Source organism: Acomys minous (assembly GCF_964271855.1).
Source record: "Acomys minous genome assembly, chromosome: 17".
Classification (NCBI taxonomy): Eukaryota; Metazoa; Chordata; class Mammalia; order Rodentia; family Muridae; genus Acomys; species Acomys minous.
The window spans coordinates 29,090,241-29,107,478 of NC_140500.1; the positions used below are offsets into that span (position 1 = coordinate 29,090,241).

At 42.6% G+C, this 17,238-nt stretch overlaps 1 protein-coding gene across 6 annotated transcripts in view; it reads right to left on the reverse strand.

Annotated features, from left to right (window-relative positions):
• WASHC2C (WASH complex subunit 2C) overlaps nucleotides 1-17,238 on the reverse strand; it is a 51,992-nt gene that overhangs the window by 12,060 nt on the left and 22,694 nt on the right. For all 6 annotated transcript variants that reach the window (XM_084765865.1, XM_084765868.1, XM_084765867.1 and 3 more), the window contains exons 16-22: nucleotides 16,470-16,597; nucleotides 14,278-14,364; nucleotides 11,757-11,858; nucleotides 9,828-9,959; nucleotides 5,905-6,077; nucleotides 3,133-3,235; nucleotides 1,589-1,741 (exon numbers count right to left, since the gene is read on the reverse strand). In XM_084765865.1, coding sequence (XP_084621991.1) covers nucleotides 1,589-1,741; nucleotides 3,133-3,235; nucleotides 5,905-6,077; nucleotides 9,828-9,959; nucleotides 11,757-11,858; nucleotides 14,278-14,364; nucleotides 16,470-16,597 — 878 coding nt within the window. The remainder of the gene's footprint in view (nucleotides 1-1,588; nucleotides 1,742-3,132; nucleotides 3,236-5,904; nucleotides 6,078-9,827; nucleotides 9,960-11,756; nucleotides 11,859-14,277; nucleotides 14,365-16,469; nucleotides 16,598-17,238) is intronic.

The window sequence follows — 17,238 nt, forward strand, 5'->3', positions numbered from 1 at the left end:
ACTGCCACATTAACATGACTCAATGCAACACAGCTTATCACATAGACCACCGTGTGACAAAATATTACAGTCATCAAGAGGCTTGTACAGGCAATCGCAGTTAAAGATAATTTTTCCAATCCTGTTAAGTCAGAGGCCCCTCTTCCTCCTACAAAATGATAGGGTAGTTATAACCCTGATGCACATAGGTTGCTTATTTACTAGAAAGGATTTCTAAATTACAATGTATTTTTAATACATAAGACCCAGAGGGATTTTGTTTGTTTGTTTGTTTTTTGTTTTTGTTTTTGTTTTTGAGACAGTGTTTCTCTATGAACCCTTGGCTGTTCCGGATTCACTTTGTAGACCAAGCTGGCCTTGACCTCACAGAGATCCTCCTGCCTCTGCCTCCATGAATGCTGGGATTAAAGGCGTGCGCCACCACACCTGGCTTCCCAGAGGGAAATTTAACCACCAAAACTTGCATAGTTAAAACTTTATATATTTTTCATGCACACACAATTTCTAACATAACACTAAAAATGCAACATTAATCTATTCAATAGTATCAGATACTACTAGTCAAAACAATTGCTATTATTATAGGTATCTCTAAGAAAGAAAAATGGTTTTCAGTTAAACACACCATTAACTGTAGAGTGCATCCCAACCTTCAGAGTGGAAAAGCATGTTTCATTAGAGAACTGATAATACAGGAAGCAGCACCTACTATGTGAAAGACAATATGCCAAGTGCTTATGGGTAAAAAAGGAAGCAAATACCCCTAATCCTCAAGGAGTGTACAGCTGACTGAGGGGCAGGGCAGTTTGAGTCAAGGGTAGAAAGAGCTGTGACAAAGCAATTCAGGTCCCCATGCAGCCAATGGGAGAAGATCGGGGGACTCAGGTACACGTGAGTCTCGCTGTAGCTGTAAGGACCCTACGTGGAAAAAGTAAATGAAATGTTCTTCACACAGGCCCTGGCAAAACTAAGCCTGAGCAGCTGTATCTACAGAGTACAAAGAGCTAGGAGACAAGTTACGCTGCATAGAGAGCAACTGCTGACGGGAACCCTGTCACAGGCAGCAGCACAGCTGAAGGCTCCCAAAAAGACAGAAACACCCAGCAGAACAGGAAGTTAATGTTTACAGGGAAACCAGTTCACTTTGCTCTGATTTAGTCGACATCAACAGAAGTAAAAGAATGGCAACCTAACCTCATGACAGTGACTCTGAGCTCAGAGGTGAGGACGACAGAACCAAAGCAGGAACTTCTGTGAGAAGCAAATAAAGAAACTGTACAGAGCAAGTCAACATGAAAAGTGATACGAGGAAGAGTACTCTGCAGAAGACCAAGTGCTCTGTGGTCCCACCTGACACTCAGGTAAACAGGAGATTTTCATTTCACTGTGTACAGGAATTCAGCTATAAAATGAATCTGGACGAGGATTCCCCGGACAGCAGGTGCACAGGCTATTTTCTTACCATACTCAGTGTTTCCCAGCCTTTCTACAAAAACATTTATTTATACAAAAAAAACCTCTAGGTGTTGGAAAATGTAGAAAAGTATATATATTACAAATGGATCAGAAAACCAAAGATGCAGCTTACCGTCTCGGCCACTTTGGCCACGTCAGCAGTCCCCACTTCTCGGGACACTTTGGCATTATCAACCTTCCCATCCACAGGTTTCACAGCCGATGGAACCTCATTTTCCTCCTCATCACTAAACAATGATGGCACTTTGGGGATGCTCTCCTTTGTCTACCAAGAGAAGAAAAGATGGCACTCACAATGACTCAAAACATACCTGAACAGCATGGCAATGTGTAAAGCCAGCCAAAACCAGTCCTTTCAGGAATGAGCAAAGTAGAGTGAAGGAAGGGCAGATGGGATGGTAACAGTGGCCTCATGATAGACATAACAGACAGGATTCCCTCCGACTTGTGAGCACAGCACTTGACACCTTGTTGGATCCTGCCACCAGGACACTAACGAGTCTCCTCCCTCACCTATAAGGCAACACTCAGTGGCTGCTACTCCAAAGCTGTGCTCTTCGCTAAGCCACAGCAGTGAGCCAGCCCTCTGTGCCCTTCTCCTTGTCTGCAGCTCCTCTTGGCTTGCCACTCCTTAACATAATTCCCGCTCTCACAGGCGCACACCCTGGGTTCCTCTGACTACCTCCATGCTTACAGAAAGTCCCAGATGCAAATGTCACCAAGGTTCTTCTGCTCTCTTCAGGTGCTTCTTTGAATAAGCATAGTATTTCTCCCTTCACCTGGTCCTTTCTTTACCTCACTCCTCATCTACTTGTTCATTTACCTAAAAAGCATCACACGTGTTTCTTCACACAGGGTGATCGCTGCAGTTTGCAAGAGCTTCAGCTCAGCTCATCAATCCCTACTTTGGAAGGCAGGGGGGTTAGAGTAGGAAAGGGAGGTTATATGACCAAACTGGAACTGCCCACAGCCTACAGGCTATGAGAAAGCAATGCCTAACCACGGTAGAAAGGCTGATGTGGGAAACTAGGAAAGCACAACACTATAACTGAAAACATACAAAAGAAAATTAGGGTAAGAGAATTTATAGTTACCACCAGGAAGAAATCCTTAGAGTGCAAAACTGATTCAACTTGAAATCAAAGAAGATGGAAGTTCACAAGGATGCAGAAGACAACAGGCAATACATGATTAAAGAAAACAAAGCAAACACATTGACTCTGAGGATGTAGAGATGAAACATCCCCAAGGCTCTGGTGTGGAGGGCTTGCACCTGCTAGCAGTGCTGTTTGGGGAGGTTCTGGCAACTTTAGGACATAGGGCATTAGTTTAGGACATAAGACATCACTGGGAAACGTCCTTGAGAGCTATATCTTGCCTTCCTATGTACCTTGTCCCTCTAGCAGCCTCCTGTCCACCATGAACTGAGTTGCCTCTATTTACCTGATGTTCTGCCTTGGCACAGGTCCAGAACCACCAGAACCAAGGACTAAGGACTGACCCTGAAAGCACGAGCCAAATGAGGTTTTCCTCCTTTATGCTAAATGTGTTGTCACAGCAATGCCAAGGATGGGTTTTCAGATCTGACGAGATAACAGCATCTCTACTCATTAGCACAGTCTTACAGGCATTTTCTGGGTCTAAGAAAATGAATACCATTGCTGCAGGAGGAGCAGACTCAGGAGGAAGGCCAAGCAGAGAGCTTCCACTGTCAGCATCCTCTTCAAAGAGAAGTGAGGTTCTCTGTGTCTTCTTTTGGCTAAATAAACAAACAGAAGATCAACTTCAGGAAAAATACAATTTAAAAACAAAAGCACTGGGGGCTGGAGATATGGCTCAGTGGTTAAGAGCACTGTCTACCCTTCCAAAGGACCCGGGTTCAATTCCCAGCACCCAAATGGCAGCTTACAAGTATCTGTGATTCCAGTTCCAAGGGATCTGACACCCTTATATCAATGCACATAAAATAAAATAAAAAACAAAACAAAAAATCAAAAGCACTGCTCTTTTTTCGCTACATCCACAGTAACTACTCCCACCATTTTTTGATTTTGTACAGCTTGAAGTGGGTGATTTGAAAAGCCTTTGGATAGAGACAATCTGATCTTACAGGCAGCAGCCTCTGCCTATCACTCTAACGTAGAAGAGCCCAGACCTGCTCATGAAGCCTTGTCAGTCACTTTCCACATGAAGAGGCTTACATCTGAAAGGCACACTGCACTCCTGGCTGTCACAATTGCCACCTCCTCTAGCAGAGAATGAACGAAGAGTACCTATGGCTACGCTCAGCATGGCCAGGAAGGCAGCTGAGAGACCACAGAGCCAGAGTCAGCTTTTGTGATGTAACCACCTTTTCCACTTTCTACTTCTTCAATTCAGAGAAGCTTTAATGGGATATAATTTACACAATTAAATCATCCCCTTTAAAATACACATCTCAAGAATCTTTAGCATTTGAGATCTGAACTCTATCACCACAGTCTAACATTTTTATTACCTCAAGAAGAAACTCATGCCCACTAGCAGTTAACTCCCCATTCCCTTTTCCCCTTAACCCCTGGCAACCACCAACCTCCTCCCTCTCTCTGGATTGACAGGCTCTGGACATAAATAGAATCATTCATTCTGTGATCATATGTGACTGACTCCTTCACTTAATATATTTTCTAGGCTAATTCATACCTTATCATATATCAGCATTTTATCCCTATTTATTCAGCAATATTTGTGAATATCCACAATATTTTGTTTATCTACTCATCATCTGATAGACACTTAGGTCGTTTCTGGGTATTTATGGATTAATACTACAATGGACATTTTTGCATAAGTTTTATCTGAGCATGGTTCCATCTGTCTTAGTTTTATACCAAAGAGTTAAATTACTGCATCACATGGTAACTCAGGCTTAACATTCTGAAGGAACACCAAAACCATTTTCCAGTGTGACTACACCATTTTATATTGATCCACATCTTTACTTATACTCATCTGTACGAGAGCTTTTTGAGATCTGATCATATCTATGAATTACTTTCTACACACAACATTTTATAGACATCTTCAAGAGCAATGGAAGGTATAAAGAATCTAAGACAGCAAGCATTACTGGAAGCCAAGAATGGTGTGGCTGGCACCAAGACCTACAGATGAGACATGTCTCAGGTCATCAGGCTCATGGCAGTGTGTGTGGTAGGGCACGCGTGTACTGAGAATGCTCAACCACAGCAGAGCTACAGAGGGGCGGGGAAGGCAAAGCCACACCCAGGCTCCAGTTCCTCTCTTATGTCTGGATTACAGGAGGCTCTTAACACAGAGAACTCACAGGACTCCTGATAGCAGCTGTCAGAAAAGAAAGAAGAGCATCCCAGGAAAAAAATAATAAAAATGGGAGACGGAAGATGGATGTGGTAGCACACACTTGTGAGCCCAGCACTCGGGGAGGCAGGGGCGGCAAATCTCTGAATTCCAGGCCAGCCTGGTCTACACAAAGCAAGTCCAGGACAGCCAAGGCTACACAGAGAAACCCTATCTGAAAAAACCCAAAGAGAGAGGCAGAGGGATAGAGGGAGGGAGAGGGTGAAGAGGTAGAGGGAGGATAGGGAGAGAGGGAAGAGAAGGAGGAGAGGGAGAGAAGGGGGAAGGAGGGAGGGAGGGAGGGAGGGAGGGAGAGAAAATGCATGTGAAGTATTCCCTTGCACTGTGATGAATGCTGCCCAGGTACCAGCTACAGCATGAGGCACTTCAATTATGAGTGCATGATTATCTCAATAGACCAATAAGAGATGATAAATCTGAGGCCTAGAGAAATTAGGAAACTTGACCAAAGTTATTCCTATAGGAACTGTAGAGCCAGAATTTAAAACCATATTAGGATTTCAGACATTCTAATCCATTTATGAAAGCCACCACCAAATTCACATTATTTCCACATTCAATGGACTACTGCCTTTCTGCCACCGTTCAGCTGAGCTGTGAAGTAATCATTTACAGCTTGCCAGAAGAAAAAGGTTGAATAAGGGAGTTACTCAGAATACACAGCCATCCAGGCAGCGCACAGAGCATGGCCCATGTCACTCTCCATAAGCCACCAGCTTCAGCTCAGACAATCACCTGGACCAGAAGGCAGGTCAGTAAGTGCTGGCAATCTACCCCTAATATTATGGTATGTTTTCAACTTTCAGGATTTCTATTAAAATAACAGAGTTTTAAGTAACCTTCTGTAGGGTATCGCTAAGGGATCAGGGAGACATAAAAGATAATGCCTAAGAGAAAAAAACTGTTTCAAAATTAATAAAATGTCAGAGTGAAAAATTCAAGGCAAACTTCCCCATGGCCCCGTCTGTGTGTGTGACAATGAGGCACCAACCACCAGCCGCAGAAACACGTCTCACACAAAACCTTTCCCTCTACTTGTCAAGATCTCACCTGTCCTTGGCAATAGCAAACAGATCAGCTTCATCATCGTCCTCTTCAAACAGGTTGGTCTTCTTCACAGCTTTCGCGTCTTGGCCTTGGGTGGTCCCTGAGTCCCACAGTTCTCCTTTGGACTTACTGTCAGGTGCTAACTTGGTACGTGAATCAGCAATATTCCACTGGTCCTTAAAACACAAACCACGCATTAAAAATCCACAGAGCAGTGCTGACAAAATGGCTAGGTGGGAAAAAGCATTCACTACGTAAGCATGAGGACCTGAGTTCCAATCTCCAGATCCCATATTTAAAGGACTGAGATATGGCCACAAATGCCAGTGTCCTCAGCATTGGGGTCAGAGATAGGTGGATCCCAGCAGCACCCTCAGCCTAGCCAAACCTCATACAGACATGAGCAAGCCCCACCCCTCCACTTACCACACATGCTCATATGTGCGTGTGCACTAGAGCTCTCTCTCCCTCCCCCCCCCACCACACACACGGAGCTGGAGCATAGCTTAGTGGTAGAGACATATATTATCTAGTGGCTAACTGGGATATGGAACATAACTAAATAAGTTTATTCTCTGTTAAGTTACAATCTAAGAATCAAACATACTCAAAGAAAAGTCACATGTTTGAACAGCTGGGTTCTGGACTACACACACTTTCTCTCTAATGCTTCCTCCAAGTGTGTTCATATTTCTCTCTGCTATGACACTGTCTCATGTAAGGACAAAAGAATCTGTCTATTTTTAAAAATCAAAATTAATTATACCAGGGATAAACAAAGAAATGTAATAAGTAAAATTTACTTTTTAAAGTAAAATCCTAAAGCAAAGGAAGAGGGTCAACAGGACAGAGAAGGGGACAAGACAAAGTCACGGGGAATGACGTTCAAATATATTATGTGTATGTATGAAACTGTAATTAATAAAGGCTTGTGGTTGAGAACTGATCCTCTAAGCAGCCATGTTTAGCAATGGTTACAGAGCTTTAAAAAATATTCCAGTAAGAAGGCCACACCTACAACTAATATTCTTAAAGTCCCCCAAGTGTTCCCAGAGGGAGCCAAGCAGCGAATACTAGAACCCTGGTCACCTTTATTCTTTTCTTTTTGCTGACCAGCTCTGGCTAGGTTTGTTTTTTTCCTGACGCCACTATGATGGGAAGAATTCCACAAAGAAATGATAACAAATGATGCTTTAAAAAAAAAAAATGAGGGCTGGGTAGGTGGTACAAGAGGATAAGAGCAGCTAAACAAATACGAGGACCTGAGTTCAAATCCCTACACCCACATTAGAAACGCTGGACACTGCCATGCATGGGCTGGGCTGGAGGGGATGGAGACTTGAGATTACCAGGGTCTGCTGGCCACCAGCCCAGCTCTGGTTCAGTGAAAGACTGTCTCAAAGAACAAGGAAAAGAGTGGGACATCAGGCATCCTCCCCTGGCTGCTGGGAAGGCTCATCTGTATACATGTGCTCAGAAACTGCAAATATATAATACACACACACACACACACACAACACTCACATACACATACAACACACACAACACATACAACACAACACACACACACACACACACAAAGTACAGAATAGAAAGTCCATAATAAATTTATACATTTAAGCTGAAAACATAAATTAAGTCTTTTTAAGTTGCTTTCTTTTTTTATATTTCCTTTTTAATTTTTTAAATTTTTCTTTTAAATATATATTTATATTATTACACATATATACAGTAAACTGCCTATGCCAAGAACAACCATGAAACAATCAGGAACTATGTTACATTCATAGTGTTTTGGCTATTTGTATTTGGCAACCTTGAAGAAAACATCTTTCCTATCTTGATGCATCTAAAATTCTGATTAAGCTGCTTTCTATAAAAACTATTTAATTACAATTTGTCTATAACCCAGTGCCCTCCTAATATCCCTATGATAAAACAGCAAACATTACACAGGAAAATGTTTTTGTTGTTTGTTTTTTTGTTTTTGGTTTTTTGGTTTTTCGGGACAGGGTCTCTCTGTTAGCCTTGGCTGTCCTAGACTCGCTTTGTAGACCAGGCTGGCCTCAAACTCACAGAGATCAGCCTGCCTCTGCCTCCCAAGTGCTAGAATTAAAGGTGTGTGCCACCACATGCAGCTAGGAAAACTATTTTTAACAGCTTAAATTTCTTTCTTTCCTTTGAGAAGGGGTTCCAAGTAACCCAGGCTGGCTTAGGTCACTAGGTAGCTCGGGATAACTTTGAACTTCCGGTCCTCCTGTCTGCTCCTCTCAAGTACCAGGAATACAGACAGAGCTTGGGACTGAGCACACTAGGTGTGCTGGCTTGTTTCATGACAACTTGACACATGCTAGAGTCCTTTTCAAAAAAGGAACATCAATTGAGAAAATACCCCTAGCAGGTCAGCCGGTGGGGCATTTTCTTGATTAATAACTGGCACAGGAGGCCACAGCTCACTGTAGGCAGTGCCATCCCTCGGCTGGGGGTCCTGGGTTCTATAAGAAAGCAGGCTGAGCGAACCATGAGGAACAAGCTAGTCCAATGCCCTCCTCCATGGCCTCTGCCTCAGCTCTTACCTCCAGGTTCCTACTTTGAATCCCTGCCCTGTCTTCCCACAGTGATGGACTACTACATGAAATGGTGAGCTAAAATGAATCCTTTCCTTTCCAGGCTGCTTTTGGTCACAGCAATAGAAACCCTATGTGAAGACACTAGGCAAGTACTTTACCAACTGGCACTGGGCTACAACCCCAGCTCCTGTAACAGCTTTTGATTTTTTTAATTATTATTTTCCTGTGATGGGCATAGACTCGGGGCCTTGCTCATGAATGTGTGCACCGCTAAGCTGCACCCCCTGTGCCAGGAGACCTTTAATACTCAGGGCACTACGTTTTATTATGTTGATCGCTTCTCAGCCTTTAAGATAAGCTGTAAATCTAAGTCTCGTTTACACTTACACTTATGGTCTTCTGCTCAGCTAAGCCTGAATAATGATTAAGATACTATTCACTTTGCTTTGTATCCCAATTATATATTCACCACCTTATAGAAAAGGAGTTGAATTTACACAGGCCACTCCTATCAAGTCTACTGTAATTCGAGCTTAACCAAGCAGGCCTTAAGAAGGCAATACACAGGTGGATGGGCCCTGAACACGTTACCCTCTAAGTATGGCACCTCAGCAATGAAGAAAACAGAGGCGTCAAGTCCTCTCTCACCTTCTTGCCCTTTCTCCTAACAGTAGAACAACACAGACCTCTGCTGTGAAGCAGACCAATGCTATCCTCCTGGTTCCTGAAGCAAAGGTGGCCCCATTGCTGAAGACACAGAGCAAAAAAGCAGATCTTGCTAAACCCTTTCAGCTTACCACTGCAGACTAGATTCAATCCCATCATGCTTCTCCCCAACTCTTTGATCTTTGTCATACTTAGCAAAACATACCCACAGGTCCCTTATCACCTAAAATGTACATTAAATGTGAAGCTTTTCCTTGATATTTTTTACTACAGAGCTTCAGCCATGAACCTTGTGGTGGAAGGCCATATTGACTCCATTTTGAAAGTATTAATGTTTAACACATTACATTAACCATCTTTTCTTTAAAAGATACAATCTTGAGCTGGTCACGGTGGCACACACCTGTAATCCTAGTACTCGGGGAGGCAAAGGCAGAGGCAGGCAGATCTCCGTGAGTCTGAGGCCAGCCTGGTCTACAGAGTGAGTCCAAGACAGCAAGGGCTACACAGACAAACAAATCTTGTCTTGAGAAACAAAAACAAAAACAAAAAACCAGATGCAATCTTATAAAGACCATCATCTTTCAGTGACTAAGCTGCAGTGGGGACACAACAGTGAGCACAGGCTCAGGATGGCGCTCATTCTTCCTCATCCCCTCCACACCTCACATGTGGCAAACCTTAACCTACCTCCTCATCACTGCTGAACAACAAGGCAGACGCTTTCTTTTGGGGCTGCTCTGAGGGTTTTGGTTTCTCTTGACTCTGAGGCTGTAGAGATGAAGTCTGCTTCTTAGCTGCTGTAATCCCAAAAAGACTGTCCTAAAAGGATAAATGGTAGCAAAGTATAAAGAGGTATCACAACTCATCCAAGTAAGACATGTCAAGCGAGCCATTCTCCGACAAGGTGCAGAGTATAACATGTGCGGGGGAAACAATCACAAAATACCTGCACACCTCCGTCTACAACCTCTCTGAATTACAAACCCTATCTATCATCCACAAAAGGAAACAAGATGACCATGGAATTCTTTTAATTAAGAAAATGTTTACAGCACTCAGGAAGCAGAGGCAGGTGGATTGCTACGAGTTTGAGGCCAGCCTGGTTTACAAATCAAGTCACAGAGAGACCCTATCTCAAAAAAAAAAAAAAGAAAGAAAGACAGAAAAGGTTTAATTATTATTGTGTATGCATGTGTAATGTGTACACAGGGGTATGTGAATGCATGTATAATGTGTACACAGGGTATGTGAATGCATGTGTAATGTGTACACAGGGGTATGTGAATGGGGTACAGTGTACGTGTATAGGTCAGGGGACGACTTCCAGGAGTTACAATAGAGCCTGAGCCAGAGCTTGAAAAAACAAAAGCAACAAAAGAAGGTCAAGATTACAGAAACACCCGGAAGTCCCCCTTCCCAGGCAACCTGTGGGCATGAGAGCCTTGGCAGCAGCCAAAAATCATACATCTCTTTCTAAGAATTAGACACTGGATTAATGACTAAACAGAGTTTTCACAGATAAGAACGTTTATTTACAGTTAATTTATAATAACAAATACAAAGGTATGGAACGCTAAGGAAATTCAATGACATTTATAAATTCTCATACATTCAAGTACTCTGAAAGTATTTACTATGTAGCAAATATGGTGGTGTATGCCTATGATCATAGGATCCATGAAGCCAAGGGAGCAAGAATGTAACTTTGAAGCCAGCCTAGGCTACACGGTGAGTCACAGAGCAGACTGGACCACCCATGAGATCCGGCTACCACTCCCAATGCCACTAGAAATTCTACCATATAGCCACTTTCAATAAGGTAATTGAACAAAACCATTAGAAGTGCCAAGTTTGGTTTATGATGCAAATGGTTTATATACTATAGCAGCGGACAGTCCTGAGCCAAAAACCAATGGAGGTCTTTAAGTCAAGCCTAGTAAGGTAGAAAAAGACTACAAGAATAACATGCTAGAGTCCAGTGAGATGCTACTGACAACATCATTTACCATGCCCTTAAACCCCGTACCAACCACTGTGCAAAGATGTGGCATTTGTTTTGGTGGCTACAATCAACCTAGTGACCTTTAACCCATAGAAGATGGAGAGGTGCTAAGGTATCCGCAGTAATGGAGCTGAGTATAGAACCACAGCTACACGGACCAACCACTGCACAATACTACATAAAAGTTCGAATTTGGGTCCTTTTTCCTCTTACTTTTCTTTGCCACCCCACTCTCTATAACCAGAGTGAGAAAGAAATGTAAGCCAAACATGGCTGCTTCCTCTCCAACTGCCACTTTAGCAAAGATATTCTTATAGATCATAGGTATAAGAGCTCCACCCTCTCCAAAGAGTATTAAAAAACGAAACCTATTTGGCTTTCCCCAATAATTGAGTCAAGATTTTAATGTCCCAATTGTATTACTGGGAAAACTTGGGGTCACCAAGTGACAAGACACAAGTAACCAGAAGCTTCTCTACCCATCACTCTTTTCTACTGTATGCCACTCTGCTATAAACCCATCAAAAAACAAAACAAAACAAAACAAAAAAAACCCAAACCACTTCTACTGGTCTAGGTGAATTATTATCTGGTGCTGCAATAACAATTCGTACCTCTTCATCTTCATCACCAAAAAGAGAGACTGATGTGGGGGGATGGCTGGACAGAAGTGATGCACTTTTTGGCTTACTTGAATTTTGAGAAGAAAACAAATCCTGTTGAATCAAAATCAAAGCTGCTGGTTAGCCACATCTATCAGCTTTAATATCTGGTCAGCACAAAACACTAGACTAGACTATAACAGCTTTGTGTGACTAGATTTGGGGCCACACCATCTGCCCTTGGTGTGTGTGGTACAAAGAGAAAAGGAAAGATATTTCAGGTAGTCTCTTTGTAGCCTGAGGGCAACCATATTCCCATCTGAAGGATGGAAGGCAGGATGACATTTCCCAGTCAGCCCTGCCATGCAAACAAAAGGCCTTCTTTGTCCGAAGTAGTAACAAGAATACAAATTCTACCATAAAATAAGCTGGATTTGCAAAATGCTAGGCCTATGGGTAACTCTGTTGTTAAGATCTTTCTCCCCACAGAGTATTTTACATCTTTTAAATAAATACAAATTAAATTCCCATCTTAAAAGGCTGTGCTTAGCAGTTAACGAAGTACTAGGGTATGTGCCTGAAAGCGGCTACTTTTCTACCTGAACTGTAACTATGAAATGTTGCAAAGGATCTGGGGAGCTCTGAAGGGGTCCTCAGATTCTGATGGACGTCAGCTCAGGCCACGAGAGCACTCTGCAACCTGAGCATCCTGAACTAGAAACCTCAACCAGGACAGCCTGTCCCCTGCGCAGAGCAAATTAGTATAAGAGCCAGATAATTAAATAGGACAAGAACAGCTTCCAGGACCTCTTTGGACACTACCTTTTATTATATAATCAGCATCTACCACTCATCAGATACAAAGCTAATGAGTTCACTGACCTAAAGAGAATTCTTAGCACACTGGTTTACACCTGGGTCCATAAGTCCCAGTGGTTTGTTTACAAAGAGGCTCCAGTGTCCCACGTCCCTCCTGAATTTTACACCCTGACAAATGGGCTCGCTGTCTTAAGAATATCAATGCAATTCAACCAAAGAACAAAAAACACTTTCAACATTGCAATTTCAGACCTTGGTGGCAACAGGGAGGAAACACACACACACACACACACACACACACACACACACACACACACACACACACACTTCTATTACCTCAAAGATGCCCCCAAATTTTTTTTGTAAAACAAGTTTCCTGCCCACATTTGAGACAGAATAGCACAAAGGATCATTCCTTCCAGTTCAATATTTATGCCCTGGGTTGCCTTACGTCACCTCTCTTTGCCTAACAATTCTAACTGTTCACTAAAAACCATTTACTCTATGATGGTATCCATGAGGCAAAGTCTTGGGTAGTGGCTTTAAAACAAGCCTCCAGTTTAGTAAACCCTATCATCAAGAACTAAAGTTGGGGAACTGACCTGACAGTTCCCCATGACAAAGTGCTGGCCTAGCATACATGGTCAATCCCCACTCAGTCTCTGCCCCCCTGCCCCCACATTCAATGAAATCTGTGTCCTATCCCTAGCCCATCAACACATGCAGAAGGAACAGCATTGATTTGTGCAATGGCTAATCTTGGTCCTCATTTGACACACCAAGGAAGACAGGCCCTCAATTGAGTACCTGCCTTCATCAGACTAGACTGTGGGGTATTTTCTTGATGCTAATTCATGTAGGATGACCCTGTCCACTGTGGGCAGGGCCCTCTCTGGGCAGGTGGGCCTGGGTTGGGTAGAAAGCTGGCTGAGCACAAGCAGGCGAGTCAGCCAGTGAAGAACATTTCTCCTTGATCTCTGCTCCAGTTTCCTACTCAAGTCCCTGCCTTGGCTTCCCTCAGTGACGGATAGCCTGTAACATGAAATGCGCCCTCTCCTCCCCAAGTTTTCATCAGTGTTTTGTCACAGCCACAGAAAAACTACCTAGGAAAACTCCCATGACTAGGATAAAAAAGGCATCATAGTCTGTGCCTGACCCTCTCAGGAGCAGACATAGGCCCCACTTCCTCCAGCGACCATGCTTACAGGCCCAGAACACAGGGACAGGGCCCAAGCTGCCTGAGGCTTTCCACCCACAGCCTGTCATCTGGCACTAGAAACAAAAGGGGAAAGCTGTGCTGAATATGTATCACAATGGGAACAAAGTCACTAAAAAGTCACATTGCCACTAAGGGAAGCAGCAGGCTGATTTTTTCCCCCTCAGATATGTAGCTCATCACAATTGTGAGCCAACAATCTTAAATGTAAGCCTGTTGAAGGAAATGCAAGGGATTCAAACCCAGAAGTCTAAGGTACTGTGTATCTATTGTTTTCTGAAGATCACAGACTTTCAAGAAAATGCAGGGAGGGCCTTGTATATGCTAGCCAGGCATTTTATACCACTGAATTATATATATCCTCAGCCCAAGATATCATTTTCAAAATAAGAACTGAACTATTTAATAAAGTCTTAAATCTCTGCAGACAGACTAATCAGAAAGTTACTGGTGTGCATCTACAGATGAACATCCAGCACTAAGGAAAGAATTCCATACCTCAGAGTCTTCTTCATCTGAAAACAAACCTTTCTGAGTCTTTGTTTCTGACACAAGCTTCAGACTTTTGCTGGAAGGTAAGGTGATCTAATTGGATCCCCACCATAAAAGAAGGAAAAAGAAAATATACAATTAGCAAGTAAGAGACATGGAAAGAAGTTCACTCACTTGTTCAGAAAATGTGCCCAGCCTCCACTATGAGAAGGCACCAAGCCAAGTACCAAGGGACTAAATATGCCTGGGATGTTCCTTTATATAAAGTTTATTCGAAGGTTTTATACAGAAGGACCATGGCAAAGAATTTAACTGGTATAAATTAGGCAACAGAGAAGAAACAGTATCACTAGAAAAAAAGTTTCTCAGATTTGATGAGGTCCCAGAACAGTGGGATGATGCAAACAAGAAAAAGCACAGGGCACATCTCGTATACACAGGAACATGTACTGTCACACAGGGCACATCTCATGTACACAGGAGCACATACTGTCACACAGGGCACATCTCATGTGCAGAGGAACATGTTCTGTCACACAGGGCACATCTTATTTACAGAGGAACATGTACTGTCACACAGGGCACATCCCGTGTACATAGGAACATGTATTGTCACACAGAGCACATCTCGTGTACAGAGAAGCATGTACAGTCACACAGGGCACAAAAGTGACAGACAGCAGGGCAAGCTGGTCAAGGGACCAAGACGGTCTAGAATGCTGACATTTTGGTAATTGTGGGGGCAAAACAAGAATGTGACGCAATGAGGCATGTGTGATGGCTCCCTTCATTGTCATCTTGATTACATCTTGAATTAACTAGAACTCAAGTGGCAGGGCACACCTGTGAGGAACATTTTTCCTAATTACATCATTTGAAATGGAAAACCTACTTTTAATCAGGATCTTCTGAAGTGGAAAGATACAACTTTAATTCAGACCTTTTGATGTGATAAGACCCATCTTTGATCTGGGCCTCACCTTCTGCTGGCAGCCTTTATAAAGGACAAGAAAAAATCTTGCGCTCTCTCTGCTTGCTTGCTCCCGCTCTCACTAGCAACTCCATTCCTTCACTGGTAATAGAGCTTATTTCTTCAGGATTCTAGTATATGTTGAAGACAGGCTGAAACATCCAGCCTGGCAGACTGAATCACTACTGTATTCTTGGACCTTCCGTTGATAAACATCCATTGTTGGACTAGCTGAACCACAGCCTATAAGCTAGTCTCATAAGTCCCCATTATAAATAAATAAATATGTATATATATATATATATACATATATACAAGAGCACACACACACAGTAAAGAAAGAAAAAACCTATATAGGACATCTGTGGGACATGATGTCTCACAGAAAAAAGCAGAATACATGTTAGACTATGTATGAAATTATTTTAAATTAGTATTATGTTGGATATGGTTTTATAAAAGAAATATTAGGACAAACTAGAGACTTGTGAATGCAGACTATCATTAAATTCTTCTATAGAGTTACTGCCAACCCCTGGCCAGTGACAACAGCATTTGGTCGTAACAGTTTTCCAAGCACTGCCCAATAAAACATGTAGGGTGGTAAAACATCATAATGACTACAAATTACTTGCAAATAGTTCTGAAAACAGAGCTTCAGACACATATTTGGAAAATCCTCACTAATCTCACAAATCCTCAAAAAATCTGATTGGCAGTTATTTGGAGTTTCATGTTTTCTTTCAGGTTTTTAAATATAAACATGGTGGCTATTCTTGACACCAACTTGGCACATCTGGGAAGCAGGAAACTCAACTGAAGTACTGCTTCCATCAGAATGACCTGTGGGCCTGTCTGTCAGGCGTTTGCTTGGTTGCTAACTGATGTAAGAAGGCCTGGCCTACTGAGGGTAGTGCCATCTCTGGGCAGGTAGGCCTGGGCTATATGAGAAAGGGAGTTGAGCAAGCCAGCAAATGCAAGTCAGTAAGCACCATTCTTCCACAGTCTCCCCTTGAGTTCTTTCCTTGGCGTCCCTCAGGGATGTTCTACAATTTGTAAAATTAAACCTTTTCCTCCCCTAAGTTGCTTTGGTCAGTGTTTATTACAGCAACAAAAAGCAAACTGGGACAATAAACATGAAAGAGAAATAACTCTCCATTCCTCTCAGATCCAGATAAATTGCTTCTGTAAGTTGCAGGCCAATATCCCACAATCCACTTCTACTCACCGTTTTATCTGCCCTTGTTTTGTTTTGATCGGTCTGACTCATGGAAGATTCTGGCAAAGCTGCTGCTTTTTCATTGAACAGATCTCCTTCCTCATCATCAAAGATAATGGCAGTGGACTTGATTTTGTCTTTAAAAAAGAAAACCATAGCATAAAATTACACCAAGGTCAAAATCCTACTGAAAAATTCACACACACACACACACACACACACACAATCCTGCTGAAAAATTCACACACACACACACACACAAAATCCTACTGAAAAATTCACACACATACACACATACACACACAAAGGCATGGGCACAATTATTCTCTCCCTAAAATACAAAGCAAATGGAACGTACTCTTCCTTTAATATTGCTCCTTTTCATTTTCCCTGCAGTTCTGAGGACTGACTAAGGAGGGCTGCGTGTCAGTGCAATCTCTGCCACTGACCCACTCCCTAGTTCTACTGCCTTGGTATTCAGAGAGCAACGGGAGTTCAAATAAAGCAAGACAGACACTAACCATCTGAAAGAACCCATCTCCAAACAGAAGCAGCCTATGCTAAATGCATCCAAGACACGATTAAAAATAAAGATCACTTTAAAGGGCCAAAAGGTCATTACTTCTAGGAATGAGATGTGAAGGTTGACTTGTGTTTTCATTAAAAACCAACTGTACAGAAACAGATGAATGCAAATGCTAGAATGCCTTATCTTCACCTGCCCACCCAGACACGACAGACAGAGGAGCTTGGTATACACACTTCTAAATCTCCCAGT